The sequence below is a fragment of the Protopterus annectens genome, chromosome 3.part1 (assembly GCF_019279795.1).
Source record: "Protopterus annectens isolate FY-2018-M chromosome 3.part1, PAN1.0, whole genome shotgun sequence".
Classification (NCBI taxonomy): domain Eukaryota; kingdom Metazoa; phylum Chordata; order Ceratodontiformes; family Protopteridae; genus Protopterus; species Protopterus annectens.
In genome coordinates, this window is record NC_056732.1 from 1,270,452,781 (window position 1) to 1,270,480,523 (window position 27,743).

At 39.9% G+C, this 27,743-nt stretch overlaps 1 protein-coding gene across 2 annotated transcripts in view; it reads left to right on the plus strand.

The window, feature by feature from the left end:
* The window catches only part of LOC122798413 (ubiquitin carboxyl-terminal hydrolase CYLD-like), a 1,245,230-nt gene that overhangs the window by 1,041,631 nt on the left and 175,856 nt on the right, over nt 1-27,743 (plus strand). For both annotated transcript variants that reach the window (XM_044067332.1, XM_044067333.1), the window contains one exon: nt 22,992-23,100. In XM_044067332.1, coding sequence (XP_043923267.1) covers nt 22,992-23,100 — 109 coding nt within the window. The remainder of the gene's footprint in view (nt 1-22,991; nt 23,101-27,743) is intronic.

The following is a 27,743-nucleotide window of genomic DNA, read 5'->3' on the forward strand; positions in this document are numbered from 1 at the left end:
TAATGGGTGTGACAGGTGCAAATGTTGAGCATCTTCCAAGCATAGTGATGTTTAACGTTTTTATGTTAATGCTGTCATGTACAGCAGATTATAAGGATACTTGAAATGAAAGAGAACTTCAGATACAGGCAGACTGATGGATTAGAGATTCATAGGTTCATAGTTGATTACTATGCTAATGGCACAAGCACCTTTAAAAGCCTAGCCAATAGTACCCATTTTATGGAAATATTATATCTTAATTCCCCGGATATGGGATATAGTAGTATTAGGGTAGTGGGTCTTTGGGTGTTGGAGCCCTCAGTCATTTTACAGACTGCCTCTTTCCAAAAGGGACATGGGCAGTACCCCAGGAGTGTATTCACAGTTTTAGATGCGTTTATCCATATTCTTTTAGGGGCAGGCTTTCTTTTACGAAGATGGGAAGTTCATTCTGTAGACGAGGTAGCCTTTGGGATAAGAATCTGTCTCTCCAGCAAGTTCTGTTCAAGTCACAAATAAGGTTCAGGTCCATAGAACATGCAACTCTCATATAATTTTCCTTGCAAATATATGACATTTTCATCAGGGCTGGGTCAGAGAATGCGTTGTAGGTCAGGCATAAGTCCCCTCTCAATAAACAGTTTGAGATGGAGTAAAGGGATAGGGCCTTTAATTGGTCTGCATAAGACACGTGTCTTACGCTTTGTATTTTTTCAGTGAGAAACGTCTGGAGTCACTCCATTTGGTGTAAGTGCCTGGTTTGGTACATGCAGAAGGGAGCATTGTACTCAGTTATGGGCCTGATGTGGGCTGAGTACGACGACACTATGACTTCCTTTGAACTCACTGCCATGCCTTTACTTATAGGTTGAGCAGAAGGATTTCCTCACTACTTTAGCTACCTGGTGGTCAAAGTTTAGGTTGCTATCTGTCCATGTTCCTAGGTCCCTCACCACTGGGTCTACTTTTAGTGGTGTGGTATCAATATTATAACTTGTAGAGATGTCTGATTTACCAAAAAGTAAGATTACACATTTTTTAGCATTTAGTCTCAGACCAAGTCAGACCAAGGTTTTGGCACCAGTCATTTGCCATTTTTAGATCTGTTTGAGTACCAAAGACTTTAGAATGGGTAACTCTGGTGCTGCTTGTTTTGTGGACATGCAGGAGGTCCATCAGGGTGGGGTCTAACAATGCCTTGTATGCCAGGCATAGATCTCCCCTCAGCAGCCTGTAGACAGAATACAGGGATAGGGCCTTGAGGTGGTCTACATAGGATGTTACTTCCTGTATTCTTTTTGTGGAACTTCTGTGGATATTTCAGTTGTTGGATATGCCTGGGTTATGTGCATACCAAATGGGGCATTGTACTCAATGATATGTCTGATGAATGTGGAATACATTGGAACAATGTCCTCCTGTGACCTAGATGCCATACCTATGTTTATAAGTTGCACAACTTAGAACAATTTCCTTACTACTGTAGACATCTGATGGTCAAAGGCTAGATTATTATGTGTGTGTGCTCCCAAGTCCCTGAAGTACCACTCATACATATGCATTTAGAATCCTCTTGTACTGTTTTATTTTTAAACTTTTCAAATTTGTTAAAATGTGTGCTTTTGTGTCTTTTATCATTTTGTCTATGTGGTAAAAGCAGACATGTTGCTTCTATCTTTGTACTGAAAAACAAGGTGGTAATAGTATGAATTCATTTGTTTAAATACTTTTACTTTAAATATAGTTAGTGCTGATGGCTTTAAGTTAAATATTTTAGGTTTTGGAATCTGGTGTTCCTGCTGAAGTGGGGATTAATTTTAGCTCATATTGAAATTTCAAGACATAGAATGTGTGTGCTTTATAAATGTAAGCATAAAATATATTTGTTTGTGTGTATACATATATTTTATTGTGTTTGGGGCATAGGTCTCAACCTCTTAAGAGGCCAATGTGGAACACAGACCTTAGCAATGTGTGACCAACAGTCAAAATGTGGAACACCCTATTTTTGCACTGCGCAAAAACACATTTCCATGGGGCCTAGCTGAAGTGGGCTTTCTGTCACAAGTATTAAGTTAGCAGATACTGGACATTTGTAAAATTCGGTAAGACACACATCAGTAAATAAAATAAAGTCAGTAGAAAATTGCTACATAATAGCATTCAAGTGCAACTATCAAGTATTAAAACAAACAAAAAAAACCATGCTTTTTAACTTTCCTAACCCCTCCACATTTTCTCCCCCACACACACAATGACACTCATATTGCCACTGACAAATTATATCTGTTGCAAGGTACATTGGTTTTACATACCTACAGATACTGACATTGTCCCTGACAAGTCAGGACTGTCATTAAACACACACACGCGCACAGACACTCACACACTCACACACACCAACCAAATATGAAGAATGCTGATTCACTTACAGCTCTCCCAGTTTTAAAAGTATGAATCTATAAATGAAAATATGAACAATGAGTGGCTAACAGTGAATATTTTCACTGTATGGCATTCCAAACTAAAAAGCTTAGCGTACTTTTTATTATTTATGCCTTGCTGTTTCTAATATTGCTTACTATTAATTCATATGTCATTTGGTTAAAGAAGACTGTTCCAAAACATGTCTGGATGCCATTATGAGCCATGGGTGTTAACTGGATTAAAAAAAAAACTTGCCTTTTCACAGTGCTACACTGTCTTCCTACAAAACAAAATATATAAATAAATGAAATGAACAAACAAATAAAATTCTTTCTCTCCCTGACTACCACCTGCAAGAAGGGCAGCACGACTGTAGCAGGTATAGCAGCAGAAGCCCAGCAGAAACATCATCACACAAACTAGATCTAGTTAACTTTATTGTCCATTAGTAGCTAAGTAATAAGATTACTGGCATTTAAATGCAATAGACTCGACTGCATATGTCTAAGCGCAGTCTTTTCCAAGGTAATAAAAAATTAAAAATATCTGGAAAATCAGCGACTGTCTCCAGTCATGATGCAAACACAGAATTTTTTTGTATACTGTCGGAACCTCTAATCATCTCTCAGCCAACTGGGTACAAAGTTCAAAGATTCAGACTCACAGAAACATTTCACTCAGGTGGTGGCACGGAAGACAGAAGTTCGTTGAATGGCAGCATTTTGCTGCCTGACCTGAACCTAACCCATAACATATCAAAACTCTACATAAAAGAGATTTTTATTATGGGTGGGCGCCAGCCCCTTAGCAGCACCTTGATCGTATCCATTGCGAGAGCAAATTACTGTTTTAACGAATCCTCCTCAACTTGAAGGTATTGCAGTACCATGAAAACTGGTAGTGGTACATGATTGGCTCAGGCTGCGTTTTATGCCTCCTGATTGGCTCCCTTTGTCTCAGGAGTAGTTAATTGACGTATACCACATTACTGATTGGCTGTAATTGCAGTATATGAGATGGTCAAAACTCACAAAGTGGAGCCACCACTGCTCAGTACGGAACAGTGGAACACTGGGCAAAATCAATCATAAATGCGGCGCATTCTGCACAGTCCGGAGCATTTGGCTGCTCAGGTTTGTGGATATATACTTGTGCACATATACACACACACACACACTTTTGCACATGTATAATTTGTGTGCGAGTATGTCTGCGTGTGTGTGTGTGTGTGTGTGTGGGTGTGTGTGTGCATATGTATAGACAACATAACCTAATACCAAGGAAATGTAGTTTTCCAGCCTTAAGTGAAGTACAGTTTCCTTTTTCACACTGAGCTGATCGAAGGAAGGACACTGAGGAAACTCGGAGCTATAATATATAACATTAAGTATCCTGTTTTTTGTTTATTTTGTTCTTTATTTCTTTGTTATTTATAACACTTTGTGTACTGTGTATTTTTCTAGCTAGTTTCACTGTGTGTGAGGTATTAACTGGAAATTGTCCACTTTTATTAAGCATCTTTTGGGTTGTTTGTTTCTGATAACTTATTGCAGTTAAACTCTTTTTTCTAGAGGCTCCTTTAGCTGTTTAAAACTTTCATTTAAAGGCTCACTGCTGCTTTTCAACTGTGAGAAACATTTCTGCAGTTTGTTCTAAGTAGTGAGGATATTTATAGCATTTCCATATTCAGGCTTGTATTTGGGCCTAGTGTTTGTGGAGGCTATGTGTCTGAGCACATATTCAGGAACATCTTGGTTTAGCCAAAGCCATCAGGCATTTCAGTGAGAGAGAATTGTTTGAGGTCATTTGCTGACTGAGGTCATCTGGACTACAGCTTAGACTAAGCACCTCATTGGTTCTTTTGAGATTTCTTTCTTAAAAGCTGTCTCAGGTTTCAACTTCCTGTTACCTAAGAAGTTCAGTTGTGTGTGTTCTGCCATTTCACACTGAGCTGATCGAAGGAAGGACACTGAGGAAACTCGGAGCTATAATATATAACATTAAGTATCCTGTTTTTTGTTTATTTTGTTCTTTATTTCTTTGTTATTTATAGCACTTTGTGTACTGTGTATTTTTCTAGCTAGTTTCACTGGGTGTGAGGTATTAAATGGAAATTGTCCACTTTTATTAAGCATCTGTTGGGTTGTTTGTTTCTGATAACTTGTTGCAGTTAAACTCTTTTTTTCTAGAGGCTCTTTTAGCTGTTTAAAACTTTCATTTAAAGGCTCACTGCTGCTTTTCAGCTGTGAGAAACAATTCTGCAGTTTGTTGGTGGCTTTGCAGTTGCCCGCCCCTAGTGTAAATTTGATCTGGGACCCTCCTCTCAGTCTAGTGTCATTACCTCATTCTACCCAGTACATGGAGAACATTTGAGAAGGCCAATCAGCTTAGTTTCTGCTACTCCTTTCTCTCTTTCCACTTAAATTTTTTTTTATCTGCTTTTACTGTATTTGTGTTTCTTCCTACTTTATTTTGCTTTTGTGTCATCTTAAAAGTAAAAGTACTCAATTGTATTTATTACTGCTTGGTGTAACTCATTCTAAGCCTTTTAGTTTAAGCACTTGGGCTTCAGACCAGTTGTTTTACATTAAGAAGGTTTGTGGTCTGCACTATAGTGGCAGAACAGGTAGCTTACATCCTTCTAAGTTGGGAACTGCTGATTGAGGGCTCAGTGTCTGTTATTCTAAAGGTGTATTAATTCTGGTTTAAGCACTTGGGCTTCAGGCCACTTATTTTACATTAAGAGGGTTCATGGTCTGCACTCTTGTCAGAGGAGAGGCTGGACTCAGCCCTTCTGAGCTGGGAATTTCTGGTTAAAGGCTTATAGTGCCTGCATATTTGAACTGCTTCTTACTGAAATTGGTACACCTTGTTTGCTGTAGCATAGACTAGATCCAGGCCTGCTGAATCTAGCTTTGTTTGTATAACTTGAGCACTAATCCAGGCATTCTTTAAAGTATTCAATTGTATTTATTACTGCTTGGTAGTAACTTGATTAAACTGTAGCTATCATTCTAAGTCTTTTGGATTAATCACTTGGGCTTCAGACCAGTTGTTTTACATTAGGAAGGTTTGTGGCCTGCACTGTGGTGGCAGGACAGGTAGCTTACATCCTTCTATGTTGGGAACTGCTGATTGAGGGCTCAGTGTCTGTGATTCTAAAAGTGTATTAGTTCTGGTTTAAGCACTTGGGCTTCAGGCCAGTTATTTTACATTAAGAAGGTTCATGGTCTGCACTCTTGTGGGAGGAGAGGCTGGACTCTGCCCTTCTGAGCTGGGAATTTCTGGTTAAAGGCTTATGGTGCCTGCATATTTAAACTGTTTCTTACTGAAATTAGTACACCTTGTTTGCTGTAGCATAGACTAGATCCAGGCCTGCTGAATCTAGCTTTGTTTGTATGCTTGTTATTTCCCTGAAACGCTAATTCCACCTAAAACGTGGCTTTTCAGCACTTCTGTGGATCCCTAGTGATATCTCCATTGCTTACTGTACTTATTTCCTTGTTTCACTTGAAAGAATGTTACTGTTTGTCATTTTTGCATTTAAGTTACCTGTAACACATTGCATTTAAGTTACCTTGCACTTGCTCACTAAGTCAGCACTAATAAATTAAAAGCACTAAACCCTCACAAACTCCCCTTGAGTACCTTTTTCCCCATTGGCCCTTTTTTTCAATTATAAAGGAATTCCCAATACTATTCTAGCATGTCCAAAGGTCAGTTGTCAATCTCCTCTCTGGTACAGCTGGTGAATCTGGGAATCTTGAGGCAATGTTACAACTGCCTCATGTACACAGACAACCCTCTCCTCCTCCCAACAAATTCCAACACATGTGAGAGATGCAACCATATAGCCAAACTGGAGGCTAAGCTCTCTCAACTCAGTACTGGCGTAACCAGTCAGGAGGAAAAGGAAACCACACTCACTACAATTCCAGTCTCACATCGACCTACCACAACAGCAAACCAAACACATAAACACACAAAAACATACTCGGAGGCTCCAAATAAAAATCTGCCTAAGCAGCAGGGACCTCCAAAGCAGACACCCAAGCAACCGCTACCCCAAAACAAAACACATGCAACACATAGCTCACAAAGCCAGTGTGCCGAACAGTCACAGCCCTTAAGGCTAAACAACACACCTGATACACTTGTAATAGGTGACTCTCTCATCAGGCACACTGACGTCCCGCTCACCAGGCTGAACAAGGAGAAGGTCATGGTGATCTGCCTGTCGGGCACTAGGATCTGCCACATAACACAAGCACTCAGGTCACTCCAAGGCAAGTACAAATATGACTCAGTCATTGTCCGTGCTGGTGTGAATGACCTGAGACGTATCTCCCTGGACTACATGAAAAGAGACATAGAGGAGCTCTCTGAGCATGTAGCCCAGGCCAGTATGACCCTGACCTTGAGAAGCATCTTACCTTTACCAAGAATGATGCCACAATATGAAGACAAGATGATCAATTTCAACAATTGGCTTAAGTATTAGTGTCATTCAAAGGTGATCCAATGCCTGTCAGCCTGGGATGACATGCTCGACAAGCCACGATGCTTCACTAGGGACGGCTTGCACCTGTCACCCCTGGGCTTTCGGATATTGGCAAAGGCTCTTGCTACCCCCATAGTGCCTTTTTTAGGCAAGGCTCAAAAGACAAACCCACCTTCATAGGTATCACAAGGGATAAGAAACTAAGAGTAATGCTATTCAATGCCAGAAGTCTAAACCTCAAGATGCACACACTCGAAACTCTCCTTAGCATGGAGAACATCGATATCTGTGCAGTAATAGAAACCTGGTTCAAGGCTCCCGAGAGCACCCCAGCACTACCAGGTTATACCTTATACCATGCTTTTCGGCCCCAAAACTTGGACCGAACCACAAAAGGAGGGGGAGTATCAATATTCACAAAGATACCCACACCTCCAGTTTGGTGGCACAGCACGAAGCATCAGAGACTATCCATGTGCAACTAACAGTGGGTAAAACTGCCTTCCAGTTTATAGCCTGCTACAGACCACCCTCCCAAACCCAGGAACCCCACTCAGCCTTCCTGAGAACACTGGAAAATATGAAGGTCTCTCCAAACACCATTATATTGGGCCACTTCAACTACCCAAACATAGACTGGGAGCATTACTCTAGCTCCAACACCCTAGCCCAAAGGTTCCTAGAATTTATAAACTCAAATGCTATGGAACAACTTGTTACCACTCCCACAAGAGGGGAAAACATACTGGACCTGATCATCACCAACATGGGGACTCTGTGCTCCAGACCAGAAGTGTATCCCTCACTGGTAAGATCAGACCATAAACTAATCTCACTGAATATTCACATCCCGACCCCACCCCCTGCCCAGAGAACCACAGTGAAAAACTTCTCTAAAGCAAATTTCACACTCCTCAAAACCGAGGTGGAATCCATCAAAGCCCCCGGGCCTGTGGAAAATACAGCCCAGACAGCAGAATCCTTTATAAACGCATTCTATGAACACCTTCAGGAATGCATGGATCATGCAATCCCAAATAAAACCAAGACCCAATCCTCCAAAGGCAGACGTCTTGTCTGGTGGACCCCAGCCATAAACAAACTATACAATAGAAAGAGGAAGCTACTACATGATAGAGCAAAATCCCAAAAAGGAAAGGCATCTCTGATCAGTATTAGCAAAAAACTACGGGCACTCATAAAATCGTCTAAGGCCATCTTCGAGAGAAACATTGCACAGGACATTAAGGATAATCACAAGGCTTTCTTTAGTTATGTTAGGAACCTGGGTGGGAATTCCCAGATATGCTCAGAATTAGTCCAAAATGACAAAAATACACGAACCCACAGACATTGGCAACATCCTAGCTGACAGGTTCAGTGCAAACTTCTCCCCCCCCCACCAAAAGGGCAAATATCTATCCCAGCAGAGTGCTGCCCCCTGACATCTCAGATGCTCAGATAAGAGCCACCCTCTCCAAAGCAAAAAACACAGCATCAATGGGACCAGACGGTGTCCCAGGCTGCATCCTACATGAACTCCAAGAAGAGCTAAACCCAAACATAAAACTACTGTTCAGTCTTAGCCTTACTACAGGATATGTACCCAAAGAGTGGCGTACAGCAACAGTGGTCCCTCTCCACAAAGGTGGTGCCTCAACGGATCCTGGAAACTATCGCCCCATAAGCCTGACTAGCTTGGTCTGCAAAGCTATGGAAAGGATCATCATGGACCTCATAAATAAAGATATTGGGGACCTACAGACACTGGATCCTACCCAGTTCAGCTTTGTTAAGGGCAGATCCTGCCTCTTAAACCTGGTTGATTTCTTTGAAACAGTCACCAAGGCCTTTGACGAGGGGAAGGTGGTCCACACAGCCTACCTGGACCTCGCAAAAGCCTTCGATACAATATCCCACACTCTAGTATTATAGATAAGCTCACCAGCTTAAATATAAACCCCTATGTCACTAGATGGGTTGCAAACTGGCTCAAGGACAGAACCCACATGGTTAGAATTGCTGGAGCCATGTCAGACTCCAAACCAGTTACAAGTGGCGTCCCACAAGGCTCAGTCCTGGGACCTCTCTTGTTCGGTATATATTTCTCGGAGGTACAGGCCAACACGGAAGGACTGTAGCTGACCAAGTTCGCAGATGACTGCAAACTGGGCGCCATAATCGACACTCCAGCTGACACAAGCATCCTCCAAAAGGGCCTCATAGAAACAGACAACTGGTGCCAGAGCCATGGCCTCAAGCTAAACGCCAAAAAGTGTATAGTCATCCCTTTTGGCAAAAACAAAGTGCCCACAAATTACCACATGGGTGGTAATCCATTAAGTACAGAAGTAGTAGTTAGGGACCTGGGGACCCAAGTTGATAGCAGTCTCTCATTTGACAACCACGTGGCCAAAGTGGTTAGAAAAACATTTTATATAGCCCACCTAATCATGAAGGGATTCACATCTAGATCAGGGGAAGTCATCGTGCCTCTTTACTCATCTCTCATCAGGCCCATAATTGAGTACAATGCCCCTTTTGGGATGTACCTTACCAGACACCTGCAGCAACTGGAAAGACCCCAAACGTACCTCACCAAGAGGATCAAAGGGCTCAAACAGATGCCATATGCTGCCCGGTTAAAGAAAATCCAGCTCTACTTAGTGGCATACCGCCTGCTCAGAGGCGGACTGTGCCTGACGCATAAAGCCATGTCCAACCTGGAATTAATGGACATGCTGCACCTCAGAAAATCCAATTCCCATCGAGCTACGCGCTCAAGAGACTTGAACCTCAGCACTGAAATAAACAGGACATGCTGGAGGGACAGATTCATAACCCAGAGGCTCCCTTCATTCTGGAATAAAATCCCAGTCCAGGTTAGGCAGAGTCCCTCATTGACTGTCTTCAAGAGGAATCTTGATGAGTGGATGGGAGTTCGTAGGTTTACCCCGGGTATCACTTCTGTGTCACTGTTAGACAGAGGCACAGTATACTAACCTCGAAAAAGGGCATAGCAAAATTAATTTAAAATGGGTGACGAAAGCCAAACACACACTGGCTAGGCTTATAAATGTCCTAGGGCAGATAGCCTAGTATGAACCTATGAAGCAAAAAAAGGAAAGGTTAGTTGTATTGAAACGATATTGGTTTATGAATTACTAAAATATTTCATTGTCATAACAACTTATGTAAGATCCGTATCAAAGATCATTTTGCATTCTTATTAAAAATAAGAAAACAGGATTCAAGCTGGTATTGCTTGTTTAAACCACAGTTTATCAAGTTAAAACAAGTGATGAGTGCTTTCGCTTTTGTCAGAACCTCATCAGATCTAAGCTATACGTACCAGTCACAAGTAATATATACGTTTCTATTTTCCACATAAATTACAATGAAGGCTTTAATCCAAGAGCATTTAAACAGATCACATTCAGCGATAGTGACTGAAATAGTGGTACATACATAGTTTGCATCTTTTTTGTGATTGGTGCTGTTTACTCCTTATCTAAGTAAGTGTAAACTCCCTGTGTAGCTGGATGTTGACCAGTGTGCTAGTTATAATGTCATGTAACAGTTTTTAGCTTTTAGTTCTGCATTTGTGTTGCATAATGATGGTATATAATAAATCATATGGCAGTGAGACTACACTCTGTGGAAATGGGAGGGGAAGGGATGGTGGCGGTTATCAGAACCGAAAAAAGAACTCTGCTGCTAAGAGCAGAGGTGTATTAAGGATTTAGCAACTGTATGTGAGTCTAAGACATCTTTGAGAAAAGATACAAGGTAGTAAATTGCCCTCAGGCCAAGTAGTAAGACAGCTTATAGAAAAAATGTGTGTGTGTGTGTGTGTTTGTGCGCACACATGTGTGCATGGGGATCTACTTCTAAAGCTCCTAGTTTCAAAACTTTGAAGTTCAAACGGCCAAGACGAGAAGACTGAAATTTTGAAACTTTGAAAACTAAATAAAAATAAATCATTTTTATGTTTTTGCAGGGGGGACAAGCCCCCTACACCCCCTGCTAAATAAATATACCAACTCTGAGATTGCACTACCATGAGAAAAACTGTAAGTATCCCATTCTTCTGTATAAGGCAATCTCCATTCAAAATGTTTGAAGTTTCAAAACTTTGATCTTCTGGTCTCAGACATTTGAAGTTTGAAGTTTTGAAACTTTGAGCTTCTGAAGGGGATCCGTTTATGGAAATTCTCAGGCTCAGAAAATGTAGGGGAGAAGAGAGGGTCAGATATGGGCCATACACAAGGAACAAGTTATACCAAATCCAAAAATATGCAATGTGTGTGTGTGTGTGTGTGTCTATATGTGTATATATATATATATATATATATATATATATATGTGTATATATATTTATATATATATGTATATATATATATATATATATATATATATATATAGATAGATATATATATATATATATATATATATATATATATATATACATATATGTATACATACATATATATATATTTATATCTATATATATATCTATATATATATATATATATATGTGTGTGTGTGTATATGTATGTTTAAATATATGGAAAAACTCACCTAGACTCTGCCACAACTTAGTGTGAGGGAAAGGTTACTATGATTTTACTGTATTTTGTATTACTTTATTGCCTTCTTCTATTTTGTATATTGTGATTCATTTTCTCTAATTAAACTGTGTTTCTTGTGTTCTGCTTTTAATTGCATATTTAAATTAAGAAAGAGACCACAGCTGTGTCTTTTGTGAGTCACACAGAATTTAGATTTCCCCCAACCTTTCTCCCTGGCACTGTTGTGTTTTTAAACTCAACTGTCATTCTTGTTGTCTTCCCCTTAAGTTAACATTTGACCACATATTTCCTTCCCTCTCCCCTTTCATTGGCTGTTTCAGGTAAGCATAAAATTATCATTTTGTGAAATCACTCCCTTAAAACTATTTAAATTATTGGTTATCCCACTGTATTTCATAGAACCAGAATACAAAGTGCCCACCCCATTCCATTGTGTCTTGCTGTTTTAAAATTAGTGGCTCCCCACTTTGATAGCTAATGCTTAGTTCCCTCCACTTTCATATAACCAATTTTTCTATCTTACCTTTAAAATCTGCAACATCTACAACAAGACCACCAGTTACCGGAGAATCCACATTCTGACTCCCAGTAGTCATCTTGGGATTAGTGCTTCTGTCCTGCTCCTCGTGAGAGAAGGAGCACAGGGACATTATTTCCTGGAGAGTGCTGATCACCGGGAAGCCTAATAACTGTTTCATAGGTGCCAGCTTAGAATTTGTGTGTATATCTTGCTCCTGGTGAGAAAAGATGCATAGTGCATTGATTCCAGACTGTTCCTGCTTGGGCAGTGAGTGCTTGTCTTTGGCGTTCCTGATTGGTGTGGTTACCATTCAATGCATCTACCAAGAAAAGACTACAACAAGTCTACAGATCCTTACATCATCTGGGACAAGATTGTGGATTACCAAACAGGCTGTGGCCTGCTTCTCATCTTGGGATTGGTGCTAATATTTTGCTTCTGGTGAGAGAAGAAGCAAAGGAGTATTGTATCCCAACAGAGTGAATCTGTGGTGAGACCAGCACTAGTAATAGCCAGACAGTAGCCATTCAAGAGACTCCCCTTTTTTCATCATTCTTGACAAGTTAATTGTTTTCATTAAGTGCTGCATGATTTGTTTCTAAGTTCACAATGTCTGCCTAAGTACCTCATCCATGTGTCATCAGGGTCTATTTATTAGTTTCCCCTTCAAGTGTTTGGCAGTGCCCTGTATAGACACAGACATCTTGAGTGACATTTTTCCTGTAAAAGCACAATTGAAATTTCACAAATACCTAGTTGCACATAGGACAACTAGTTTGCAGAGGCAAGCATTGCCCCCATGGTTGCAAACCAGATACTCTTGGCATTACTTTATATTCTCACTCCAACTTTGTAGTCAATAAAAAGGGTATGTTGCCATGGATATGAACTTTCCCACTATCTGTGTTACCAGCTTGGTGGATATAGGCATCCTGAGGCAGTGTAGAAATTCCATCATGACAACCAGTTAATTCTCAAACAACCTGATATGGTATGTGAGTGATGTATTTACACAGTGTCACTGGAGGCAAAGCTCTCGCATAAAAGTACTCCTGTTGTCAGTAAGGATGTTCTTTGTGTTTCACTGTTGCAGTCATAACTGTAGGGTACTCCTGCCAGCAGGCAGCCCGAGGTCGGCCAGAATATCAAAGTCTGGGTCCGGCGTCGGCTGTTTCAGCCAGAACCCTGACGTCAGAGCGCATGGGTATAAAGCTGACAGCCGACGCCATCTTCTCCAGTCTTTCTTGCCGTGCGGTGCAAAGCAGTTTGCTAGTTGTTGGTTGGCGTTTTCAAGACAACGTGGTGTGATTGTCGTCGGTCCGAAATTTTCTACTTCTCTTCTCAAAGCTAAGTACCCCGTTGGGGAAACTTTTTTCTTGCTCCTCCGATGTCAGAAAAAGTTAATAATTGTGTAGCGTGTGGAAAACAAATACCTCATAAAGATTTCCACTCTTACTGTCTACCTTGCTTAGGCCCTGACCACGACGTTTCTTGTTGTCGGTTCTGTGCCAGGTTTAATTCTCGCACTATCAAGCGCAGGTACGATTGGGCCTTGAATTACTTCGGTAGACGATTTAATTATAGATTGTCGTCGGATACTTTACCGACTACCGGATTACAGAAGAAGCGCAAAGACAAGGACAGGCCTCCGAGGTCCAAACAGGATACTTTGCAGCCGGAGCCAGCTTCGGGTTCGGCGGTCATCAGTGAGGTGCTTTTGCAGCCCCTGTCGTCCGCCACTTCAGAACCGATGACCGACACGGACTCACATGGTGAGCCAACTAGACCTAGTAATTTGTCTGCTGCAGGACCTTCGGACGTCGCTCCTTCAGATGGGTCCGGAAACGCTGTGCAGGTACCGGCTTCTGAGGGGGTCTTCAGGCCTTCACACATTACTATTTCCACAAAGACAAAGCTAAGTCAAAGACTCCTGTTAAACCCAGACTTTCTGCTCAAGCTTCTTCGGATTCAACTCCTAAGACTCAGAAGCAATTACTTCGGATGGCTGAGGATTTTTTAACTATGATTAGGGGCTCTCACCCTCCTCCTGACAAAAGGCCCAGACAGGATATCCCTTATGATTCCTCTGATCAGGCTTCTGTATCTTCTGTTTCTTCCTCTGATCAGGATTACTCTTTTCCTCCATATGAGGATTCAGATGCAGAGGATTCTGTTCCTCTGCCTCTCCCCCTGAAGATTTCTCTTTTGGGGAAACCTTGCATGAGATGAGGGAGCATTTTCATTGGGAAGGTCAGGATTATTCTGCTTCCAAAAGAGACTCAGGGAATTTCTTCTTCTCCCAGCACAGGCCTTTAGCTATTCCTCCTGTACTTGACATTGTGGATGATGCCTTCTCTGAAGCTAACTTGAATCCTGATTCCATGCCACCTGCTCCTTCTAAGCCTGATAGATTTTACAGGGTCTCTGATTCCCATCAATTCTTATTCAAGAACCCTTCTGCTGATCCTGAAACCATTTTGCAGGGTTCCAAGGCTGCTAAGGCCGCCTCCTCTAAGAATCCTATCCCCTCTGAAAAGGATTCTCGTGCCTTGGACAGGTGGGGCAAAAGGGTTTATACTTCAGCTACCCTTTCTATTAGAGCTTTAAATTGCCAGTTTCACATGTTTAAGTATCAACAGTTTCTTTTATCTGTTTTAAAACAAAGGATTCTTCCTTTCCTGCATGTGCTGAGGGCAAGGAATTACAGGATGTGTTGCATGCTACTGAACAAGTTAGCAAACATAGTTTACATTGTGGTTTTGATGCCTTAGAGGCTTCTTGCAGGGCGGCTGCCTCTGGTACTGTTATCAGGAGACATGCTTGGCTTCGTGAGCAGAATTTACCTGAACAAGTTAAGGCAAAATTGCTAGATGCCCCTGTTAAGCATGATGTCTTATTTGGATCTAAGGCTGAGGAGGTTATTAAAAAGATGGAAGAAATTCTATGCAGACTGTAAAAAGATTTCTTGCAAGTACAGCCTCCTAGATTTTCCAGAAATTGGCCCTCCAAAAATTGGTCTTTTCCTCCTCTGACAGGCCTCAAAGGGAAGATATAGACGCTCCAGAGGTCGGGCAGGCTCAGGCCTCTTACAGATCTAGACAGTGGACTGCTTCTTCACCTAGAAGGGAGAAGACAGATCTCAAACCCAAAGAAAACAGACTCAATGACTCCTCTGTTGGGCTTCAGGTCCTCCTTCCTGGATGCCCCTCTCGAGGAAAACTTTCTCTTTTTTACCAAAATTGGACTCACATTACCCAGGACAAATGGGTGTTAAACGTGATTTTGAAAGGTTACAGATTCCACTTTCACACTCTGCCAAGGCCTTCCGGCTGGCCAGATCTGCCAAAACATCAATGGACAGAGGCCTTAAATCAAGTGGATGCTTTATTAGCCTTAAGAGCCATAGAACCTGTTCCACCTCTAGAGGTGGGGAAAGGTTTTTACTCAAGACTTTTTCTGGTCCCAAGAAAACAAAACTCCTGGAGACCTATTCTGGACATCTCAATATTAAACACCTTTTTGGAAATTCCAAAATTCAAGATGCTTACACTTCAACAACTTCTTCCAATGCTCTCACAAGATGCTTGGATGGTAACATTGGACTTAAAAGAGGCTTACTTACACGTCCCCATAAGGCAACATTGCAGAAAGTACCTCAGATTCAAGGCAGGCTCGAGACACTTCCAATTCTCTGTACTGCCATTTGGCTTATCTACTGCGCCCAGAGTTTTTACCAAATGCCTGGCTCCAGTAGTGGCTTACTGCAGACTTCAGGAGATTCAGATTTACCCCTATCTGGATGACTGTTTAATTCAGACAGACAACAAAGACCTTCTACTTCAACACCTACATTTTGTTCAACGTCTTCTCCTACTACTGGGATTCTCAGTGAACACAAAAAAGTCACATTTGATTCCTTCTCAACGAATGACCTTCTTGGGAGCTCTTTTGGACACAAGTTTACAGAAGGCCTTCCTCACTCCAGAAAAACAGTTACAGCTGGCTTCAATCTTCAAGACCTTAGCAGCATTGACTCAGCTCACTGCAAGGAAATTCCTGCAGGCTCTGGGCTACATGGCCTCTTGCATCCTGTTGATTCCAAATGCGAGGCTTCACATGAGGAAACTTCAATGGTATCTAAAGAGTGTATGGTCTCAACATTGCCACAGTCTGGATACAATGATTCCACTGATTCCCTGCCTCCAGAAGGAATTCCTTTGGTGGTCCAGGGCGTGTGTTTTGAGCTAAGGCAAGCCCTTCGTACTTCAACCTACTCGGATCATAACCACGGACGCCTCGGATTATGCATGGGGAGCTCATTTTCTAGGCAAATGCCAACAGGGTTCTTGGACAAACAAACACCTTCTATGGCACATCAACTTGAAAGAAATGTTAGCAGTCCAAAATGCTCTTCTAGCCTTCCAGACTCTTTTGAAGCCAGGACCTCTGCTAATTCAAACAGACAATACCACAGTCATGTGGTACATAAACAAGCAAGGGGGCTCTCACTCTTACCCCCTTTGCAGACTTGCCATGACCTTATGGGATACAGCCCTAAATTTGAATCTGGATCTTCAGGCACAATTCATTCCAGGAAGACAAAATCTCTTAGCAGACAGCTTAAGCAGAAACATTTTGGATCCTCACGAATGGATTTTGGACCCCAACGTATTCAGCAAGATAACTGCAGTTTGGGGCTGTCCTCAGATAGATCTGTTTGCTTCCCATCTCAACCATCAGTTACCTCTCTTTTGCACCAGGTCCTTCCACAAGACAGCTTGGAAAGTGGATGCCCTGTCCTTCAGCTGGAGGAATCTTTCGGGATATGCCTTCCCTCCTCTTCCTCTTCTGCCTCGGGTATTGCTAAAGATAAAGCTAGACAAACCCAGACTGATCATTTTGATAGCTCCAAATTGGCCTCGTCAGTTTTGGTACCCTACTCTACTGCTCCTTTCCTTGGCCCCGCCTTGGAGTCTTCCTCTGACCCATTCTCTACTGTCAAAACCCACAAACGAAAAAAGACCAGAAAAGGAACACACAAAGCAGGCACCTTGAGGTAGTAAGTCCGGAACACAAGTTCAATGTTTTCTTAAATGAATTACACTTTCATGTAGAACGGGTCACCAAAACTCTGTAGTTAGCTTACTAACCAAAAGCAAGAGTACGGAAACGTAAAATCTAAGAAAATACAGGCGTTTTCGCTGAAGCCACAGCTGCAGCTTCTTCAGAGGTAAATTTTAAAAATTTATATATATATATATATATATATATATATATATATATATATATTTATATTTTTTTATCTGTAACGATATTACAGTTTTCTAGTAGCTTAAGTGCTGTATCACTTAAGTGGTGCGTCTGTTTTTAAATTTTGCTCTAGTAATTTGTATCACGCATTGACGTGATTTTAAAAGCACAGGCTTTGACGCTTTTTTTAAAATTTACCTCTGAAGAAGCTGCAGCTGTGGCTTCAGCGAAAACGCCTGTATTTTCTTAGATTTTACATTTCCGTACTCTTGCTTTTGGTTAGTAAGCTAACTACAGAGTTTTGGTGACCCGTTCTACATGAAAGTGTAATTCATTTAAGAAAACATTGAACTTGTGTTCCGGACTTACTACCTCAAGGTGCCTGCTTTGTGTGTTCCATTCTCTACTGTCCCAGCATCAGGGTCAGGTATTTCACTCTCAAATCAAGACTCTCTGTCTAGCAGCTTGGCTCATCAAAGGCAATTGATTCCTTCTTCTCTTCCTAAACAAGTTTTGGATGTTCTTTTGGAAGCTAGGCGTCCTAGTACAAGGAAATCTTATGCTTCTAAATGGAAAAGATTTTGTATTTGGATGCAGGATCGTGGCTCTGACCCTTTAATACCTGATATCTCATCTATTTTACTTTATCTCTCAGACCTTTTGATTAAAGGTCTTTCATTTTCTTCCATTAAAATTCATGCTTCTGCTATTTCAACACATTTCAATTGTGATCCTCCCATTTTTTCCCACCAGTTGGTCAGACAATTTCTGAGAGGAGCTAAGAATTTAAAACCTCCTAGAACTCCTCCTGTCCCTCCTTGGGATCTCAACTATGTCTTGGAAAAGCTTACTTTGCCTCCTTTTGAGCCTGCTGCCTCTGCAGACATTAAGTTCTTATCCTGGAAGACAGCTATCTTGTTGGCCTTGACTTCTGCCAGAAGGGTGTCTGAGTTACAAGCCCTCATGGCCGTGGAACCATACCTCATTTTCCATCAGGACAGAGTTTCCTTGAGGACCAATCCTATGTTTATGCCTAAGGTTGTTTCTAGAGTGGCTCTAAATCAGACCATTCACCTTCCTACCTTTTTTTCCAAAACCCCGAAATAGGGGGGGAAAGGATTTTGCATTCATTGGACGTACACAGGCAACTACGTTTTTACCTGGACAAAACTAAAAGTTTCAGAAAATCAGATCAATTGCTTATTTCTTTTGCTTCTAGTTCTCTTGGTAAAGCCATTTCTAAGCAAACTATTTCCAAATGGATTGCTCATGGAATAAGATATTGTTACTCTCTTTATGGAAAACAGATTCCAGGTACCGTCAGGACTCATTCTACTAGAGCAGCTGCCACTTCAGCAGCCTTTCTCAGAGGAGTTCCTACCAAGTACATTCTGGAGGCTGCCACTTGGAGTTCTGTGCATACTTTTTCCAAGCACTATAACCTCCCTTTGTACTCTAAGTCTAGGGCAGGCTTTGCCTCTGCTGTTTTGCAGGGTCTTCTAGCTGCTCCTTCTACTTCATAACCTCCTCCCATATTCTCAGCTTTGGGATTCTACCCTACAGTTATGACTGCAACAGTGAAACACGAAGAACATAGTACAGTTGTGTATACCTACCATAAATGTAGATGTTCGAGTGTCTTCACTGTTGCAGTCGGTGTTTCCCTCCCTCCAGACCCCTCTTGTTTCTATTTGCTTACTGTGTTTCCTTTTCCACTACCTTTCTGGCGTATTTGTGTTTCCCTTGGGACACCTTTTGGTTTTATGGGGGCTTCTGACATCAGGGGCAAGAAAGGCTGGAGAAGATGGCGTCGGCTGTCAGCTTTATACCCATGCGCTCTGACGTCAGGGTTCTGGCTGAAACAGCCGACGCCGGACCCAGACTTTGATATTCTGGCCGACCTCGGGCTGCCTGCTGGCAGGAGTACCCTACAGTTATGACTGCAACAGTGAAGACACTCGAACATCTACATTTATGGTAGGTATACACAACTGTACTTTGTCAGTAGTGCACATATTGCACCCATCACACACAATACAAAGCAGACACCAAGACCCACATATGCTGAGGTACTTAAATGTAAACTTCCAAAACCCCCAAAAACAACCTAGATGAAGTACACATAACAAATACCCTCAGCAGCCCTGAATGCACTGTATCAGAATGACACCCACATCAACACATACAGTCACATCTCATGGAGCCTCCACTTCTAAGCCGCTAAGACAAGCCACCACACAATCCAACATTCTGGTCACTGGAGACTCCATTGTGAGACACACTGATGTTCCTATTACCATGCTGAGTAAGGAGAACGTTCCTGCCACGTTGCTTATCAGGGGCTAGGATCTGCCACATTATGCACACACTCAGGTCATTGGACCTCAAGTACCAGTATGACTCCATCATAGTCCATGTGGGTTTAATGACCTCAGACGTATCCCCTTAGACTATATGAAGAGAGACATCATGGAGCAGTTAGAGTACGTGTCCCAGACTGGTATGAGCCTACCACTGAGCAGCATTTTACCTTCTCTAAGGATGATGATGACATAATACAAACCAAATATGATTGACTTTAATAATTAGCTCAGTTTCTGGTGTCATTCTAAGGGTGTGCAATATTTGTCTACATGGAAGGAGATGGTCAGCAGACCACTCTGCTTTTCCAGGGATGGTAATTACCTCTCCCCTCTAGGCTTTTGTATATTAGCTAAAATGTTGTCTTTCCGTATGATGCCTTTTTTAGGCAATGCCAAACTGAAAGTACTTCCGATATAGCAAATCAAAACCAAGAAAATCTAAAGGTATTACTGTTCAGTGCCAGGAGTCTAAACAAAAAAACTCCACTCCCTAGAAGCTCTCTTCACCCTTGAGAATGCTGAAGTCTGTGCGGTCACTGAGACATTGTTTAAAGCTGTGGAGTGCACACCCACAGTGCAAGGTTGTAATGCTTTCCACATATTTAGACCAGCTACTAGACAAACAGGGTCAAAAGGTGGAGGTGTTTTGATTTACATCTGAAATAAGTATACCTCAAGGCTAATCAAACAGGACAATGCACATGAGCTTCTCCATGCTCAAATCACCATAGGCAAAATCCCCTCTATGACCTAGGAAACCCATACCATATATTTAAACTTCAAAATCCACAAATAGGCAAGCAAACCAAAATAATCTGTTTATTGTGTAATTAAGCGCTTTTCGTACGTACTATGTACGAACTTCCTCAGAAAAAAGAACAACGATAGAAGTGCCATTTAAATACAAAAATTAGTGATCAGCTGATGCATCAATTAAGGTATAAAACACATTAAAGGCACCTCGCTAACACACAACCAACTATATAAAATGAATACATCTTGCTAGATAAAATACCATTATTAATAATATACACATCGAAAAAATAATCTAATAAACATGTCAAATTAATAACCTTTTAAAGGCTTATAATAATATATAAAAATTAATAAACCTGTCTAAAGAATCAATTCCTATACTAAGCAGCTAAACAGCACCAAATTTAACTTTAAAAATATATATTACATTCATAGTACCCAAATAGTATATCCTATTACAAAAATATAATGATCTTCTATAAATATAAATGAAAAAAAAAAATATATATATATATATATTTGAAAAAAAAAAATATATATATATATATATATATAAACATAAAAAATCAATAAAATTCCTATCTACTATGACTTTTAAGTTTTAGCAATGCCATAATGGGACACATGTCATTTAATCCAGGCCAGTTATATGAATATAATCTTATCTGCAATATTAATTCTAGCCTTTCCAATTGAATTTCGAAGGGGCCACCCCTAACATTAGGTGTTAACTGATCTAACACCCAGAATTTGAAAGTATGTGTAGAATACTCAGATACATGCTTAGCCAAAGCATTATCTTAGATTTCTTTATGTTGTATACATGTTCGTAGAGTCTGTCCCTTAATCTACGAACAGTTTTGCCCACGTAGAAACATGGGCAAAGTTGGCATTTAGCTAAGTATACAACCATTTTGGAGTTACAATTATTCTTATACTTGCTTTTTAAATCAAAGTTATTGATATTAATGGAATTACTCACTAAAATAAACTTACAATAAGGACAAGTACTGCAACTATACATACCTTTATTAACTACTTCACTTTTGATGTTATTAATACTCTCCAGTAGTTGTTTAAAGTTTCTATCCTGTCTTAATGTAAATTTAGGTGTTCTACCTACTGTATCTAATAATTCCTTACTTTCTTTTATGATGTTCCAATTTTTAGAAATAATTCATTCAAGGGCACCAGAACTTGTCAGAGATTTGGGATTCATTGCTAGGCTTAAAAAGGCCCTTGTGTTCATTAGCCTAGTAAACACCTATATATATATATATATATATATATATATATATATATATATATATATATATATATATTATCAAATGTGTGTGTACAAACACATACGCATATACATATACTCATACATCTCAACCTCTTAGAGCAAAAAATCTGGACAAAGCCTAAAATGATGGGGGGACAAATAGGGACAGATTTTAAATATTGCTCTTACAAACTTAAAAAGTTGATAGAATAATAGGTTTTGCATTAGCATGAGTTTTCCAAAGGATGTGAATTCTTAAACTCAAATGTTTGTCATTATTTAATGACTCCAATCCTCAGCTTTTGCCAGAAAGGTACAGACTTAGGAGAAACGCATCAAAAATATAAGGGAAAAATCCGGACATTCTGCGAAAATCTGTACAGTTGAGAAGTGTGATATACATTCACATCTTTTTCTATCTAGATATATGTGTAAGGCCAAGTAATACATATAGATAGTTGTGTTAAGTAAATTCATGTGTCACAACTTGTGCACACCAAAGAAATATTTTAAAGCACTTTCAGCTATTTCTGTTAATAAAGTGAAGGGCCTCCTCATTGTGCTATCATGTATCAACATAGTAGTTCATACTACAGATATGTGATAAGTAGTTAGTTGGCTTACCACATTTTCAATGACCATCTAATACCACCAAACCATTGACTCTGCTCTTGGCATGCACTCACATGACTTTTAACATGGGTCTTACAAGGGCAGGGTATGTCCAATCCCCATATTTAAAGGTGTGGTTGAAAATGGGAGACAGTAGCTTTGTGCCACTGAAATAGCTATCAAAAGTTAGAATGACAATCATGTGTTTTGTGTATTTATGACCACAGTAGATGTCAAATATTGTCTTCTAGCAGCAGTACAGTGTTGCCCAGTGACAAAGCAGTCCATCATTGTGAATTGACAGCAGTTATCACTCCTGTATCTGGATACTAAATAAGGCCAGCTCCTTTTGAGTGACGGATATTATACACCATTATTCATTGACTGTATGCTTAAGGAGTTAAAGTAGCATAAATATTTGCATTTTACATATAAAGCCAGAGCTTTTATTAAGAATTAAAATGTTGTCTAGGTTGTAACCTCAGTAAGATAAAAGTAAAGTATATGTAGAAAAGATGCTGTTACATCTGTAGGTGCTGGAAGCATTCATTTTGTAGCTTTGTGACTTAAAGCTTGGATGAGCTTGAAGAAGAATCAGGTCTGTATTTACCGTTTTTTCATAGATGTAATGAAGGAGAAAACATAGCTAGATAATGATAAAATAAAGCAATGTACATTTCAGATCTGAGATTTGTATACAGTTGTTTGTTTTGTTGTTTAGGTACCTTCCTGCTTTATCATCCAGATGCCCAGATTTGGGAAGAAGTACAAAATGTTTGGCAAAATTGTTCCCTCTCTAGAGCTGGACATCACAGATCTACTTTGTGACAGTAAGGATTGTAATATTTTATTGCAGTATTCATAACTAATCCAGAACACAGAAGAATGGGTTAAAAAAAATGAGTAGTCCTAAAAATATTTGAGATTCATTTGTTTAGTAGATTTGGAGGGGTGAAGTGTCATTTTTCACTGCTATTTGTAAATTGTTATCTCTGAAGTTCCTGCAAATTACAATATTGATAGCACCCCTCTAAGCTCAAACCCAGTGGTGCGAGATTTGGGAACACAGGTTGATAGCAGTCTAAACTTCGATCACCATGTGTCCACAGTGGTAAGGAAAGCCTTCCATGTTGCTCATCTCATAAGTAAGGGCATCACATCCAATACTAAGGATGTTATAACATTTCTGTACTTGACCCTCATCAGACCACTAATAGACTACAACACTCCCTTTTGCATGTCTAATCAATACAGTTCCTTATCGGTCTTCATCAGTCCTATGCGGCCTAATCTGTTACCATGTGGTGTATAGCCTGTGGTGTACTAGCTTTCTTCATTCTGAGAAGCATAGTGTTTGACATTGTTTACGTCTGGCATAGAGAGGATGTCATGTTTGCACCTCTGTGGTTATCTAACAGAGAGATGGTGCAAATACACTGACTTTATAGCAGGCTGTCACAGAAATAGCAGTTATCTTAATATGCAACTTATGTCTTGTACTGTAATCAACAGTTTATGTTCATACCCCTTCCAAAACATACCAAGAGAGAAATTAGTTACCGGTAGTCATTCCCTGTTTCGACCCAGATGATATCAAAGTACTTAATTTGCTTCAGTCACCTGGCATATTTCATATTCATTTGTGCAGCATTTCCAACTTTGTTTCAAATCCATGAAATTACCATAGCAGTCGTTAATTTGGTTTTCCAATGTGTGTGCAGTCAGAGAGAGAGGGGTGATTATTCTGTGAGAGAGGATAAGTTGCTGCTGTTTCTGTAAAGCTAGCATTAACTGGAACCAAACACTGTTTAAAAGCTGTTTTTTTTTTTTTGCTTGTCTTTGTTCATGGATCAGCTGTATTGCAGCCTTCACTGTATAGACACAGGCATTCCAATCGATGTTTTGCTCCGAGCAAGGCTAGTCAGAGCTATACCCATTAGCAGGTTATACTACCTTACCTTTTTGTTTAGGACCAAGTTAAGCTAATGTAAATTGCTTTTGCCTTAGTAGAGCACTTCTAATAGATAACTGTTATTCTGTAAATCTGTAGGTAAGTCTTATAATACTGTTCAGATAAGTCTTGTATCCCCAAATTTCCACCCTTTTGGACAAAAGATAAGGTCAGCCAGATTGTCTTCCCTCATTTGCCAGCCTCATTCGATTTAGTATATTCAGGCAGTGCAGCAATTCCCTTATGCTCACTGAAAATCAACTACTTACCCCTTCACAAACTACCTGTGAGAGATGCATATGCAAATATTTAATTAAACTTAGGGCATCATTATCACAAAAACAGTCTGTGAGCATCACACTACCCTGCAGAGTTCCACATAAATACATGGAAAATTATTTTGTGCTTGGGCTGTAAAAAAAACAGTCATTTCCTAAGCCTTCAAGATCAAATAAGTCCAGGGCATAGCAGAAATTAAAAACACAACACAAACATTCCACTAACAATAATCTACTGGTGATTATTCATACCACTGTAAGACACAGATTCTAGCATTACAAGGCTGGACAGAAACAGGGTGTTGGTGTGTTGTATTTCAGATCCAAGGTCTCTAGTGTTTCAAGGGTCCTCAAAACCCTTAAGATGAGCAAGTATGACCAAGATAGGGGTCCATGTGGGTTTAAATGACCTGGTGCACAAAACCATAAGGGAAATGCAGAGAGACATCTCTGAACTCTCTGTGCATGTCACAAATGGAGGAAGAGTCTGGTATTGGGTGAAATTCTACATTTGCCAATAATGCTGTTGAAGTACTAGGGGGAAAAATTCTCATTCTGCATGGCTAAAACCTTTGCTACCCTAACTTCCAAGATGGCTGCACACTGATCAACAGCTTGACATCAGCTCTCCCAGTGTGAAATCAAAAACTGAGAAACTGCATTCAGGGATACTGTCAATCTGAGTAAAATTATTTTACTGGCTAGTAAGTACACTGCTTGGATGCTTACAGAGAACACACTAAGAGAGCCTGAAGGAAGATCAACTAGTAAAAATGAAGAGAAAACATTGACTGGGAAGAATCTTGCAGCTGTTCAGAAAAAAGCAGCTCAAGCTCCATCTTTGGTGCAAGACACAGCTTCCAGTAATCTAGAGAAAAAATAAATCAAATGTGCTCAGAGCGGATTAAAATAAGCGAAACACTGAAGGAATATATACACTCTCATAACAAAAGGCTGGTAAAAATGGAAGGAGCTTTAAGCTGATATTCAGATGAGCTGATAAAACTACAAAAATCAGAGGTTGAAATGAAGAAAAGGCTGGGAGAGTATGAGACTGTTCAAGAAGAGATATTTCAAAAAGTGGTAGAATTAGAGAGAAGAGCACAAAGGGAAAATCTGAGACTATCTGCTGTACCAGAGAAACTGGAAAGAACAAGCTGTATTCATTTTATGAAGCACAAATGAGCAACTGGACTGATATTCCACAGCAAGAACTATTAATTGAAAGGATACATTGTGTGTGTGCTCTAACTATTGCCATGAGAAAGCAGCCAAGACCTTTATTACTAAAGATGCAAGCCTACCAGCAGAAAGAGTTGATCTTGACAAAACTGTGGCGAAAGTGCAAATTGTTGAAAGTTGGAGACAGCAGACTGTCTGTGGAAAATGATTATTCTCTGTACCTTAGGCAGAAAAGGAACAATTTTATTCCAGTAATCAGGGAATGTCAAGAGACAGGTGTGAGATTCAAGCTGCTGTATCCAGCTGTCTTCAGAATATTTTTTTCATGGAAGATCAAAGTCATTCTTTGATGCAGAACAGGCCAAGGAGGAAATGCAAAAATCTGTCCACCAAAAATAAGCCATCATGAAGCGACTGTGCTTCTTATTCTTCTGATAATAAAGCACATGAGGATGCTTTGCTAGTGCAATCTTTTCCACTGTTCCAAAGGAAAATGCTTGAGAGGCAGAAAAGAGCATAGGAGTTGACCAGAGTAATCTGGAGCACTATGGAAATGAACCAGAATCTGGAGATGGAAGATGGAGATGAACAGGAGGAAGACCAGCAACATGGCAGTTAGTGAATAAATGTGAGGCTACAGAGCATCAATCACATTTGTGAAAAAATTCTCTATAAGAGTAAGTGCAAAGAGTTGACTTCTGTTGGCTGTTAAAATTGGAACTAAGAAGCACTTACCTCACTTCATGTCATTAATGTTTGGAAGGACTCTGAGGGGAGGCGGAAGGAAAAAGGTAACTGTAAGTAAAACATTTTTTCTTAACAGCATTTCTACAAAATGTTTCACAATATAAGTTGCATATTCTGTAGTAAAGTAATTATTCTTGTATAAGATAAAGTTGCTATGGATAACATTTTTTCTTTCCTCTTCTCTTCTCATCTTTTTTTTTTTGTATTAAGAAATGTAGTGCAAAAAAGAGAAGAAGAGCTAGACAAAACCATGTTTAAGTTGCTAGGCTGTAATCTTGAGTTGTTGAGGGGGGTGTAGAAGTACACATATCATAATATATGTAGAGCTGATAGGTTTTCTCTTATTTCTGCATAGGTAAATGTCTGTATTAAGACCCCTGGCTTAGTTTAATATTTTAGGTGGAAACAAATACGAGAACACTGAATATAATGAAGTTTTCTTTTAGCAATGAGTGTTTTAGCTTGAATTTCAGGCTGCAACAGAGGACTTCATTTATCTTTTTTCCTCTTACTTTCCTATGAAGGCAAGCTGATAATAGGGCAATGAAATATAGAACACTGGTGTTTTTTTCATGACTGAAAGTTAATAATTTCTGAAAGTATGCAAGTAAGTAGTTTTCACATCTGGGGAGGGGGAATAAAGATGTGTGTGTATATATATATATATATATATATATATATATACATATATATAAAAAATGGGACACCAACTAATAAAGTAGACACACAGGCAATAACCTGCATCTTAGCATGGATAACCTCAATTTCAGGTTAACTAGGGCCTTTGTTAGCAGCTGTCTATTTGGCACAAATGCTCCAGTTAGAATGGTTAAACTTCATTATTTAAAGATGTACATAGTTATATTGTTTGTTTTAAGTTAATAGGTTATTGGGGGAGTTCTGAAAGTGTTTGGTTTCTTGTTTGAGGGTTTTTATTAAAATAAAAAGTATTGTACAATGTGACATAGGTTCCAGTGTTGATAAGAATAACTATGTAAAAGATTAACCTGCCAAACATTAATGGGCTTGTATCCCAAATGTGACTGTTTCCATATTTTGTTGGAATGTTAACAGTCTCACAGGTATAAACAAAAAAAAAATAATACATAGTTATGTTAGGAAATTGTCGTAAGAATCTTTGTGTTCAACATCTTTGTATCATGTATAGTAAGGGTTAAAATGTGAAATTGCATTGCGTGCAAAGAAGCAAGTTAAAATAAGCTGTTTTTCTTGTAAAGAATTTGCTGACCAAAGAGGAAAGCGCAGATGTTACCTTGGTCCAGGCACAAGCTTATCTTGTGCCTGACCTCTGACC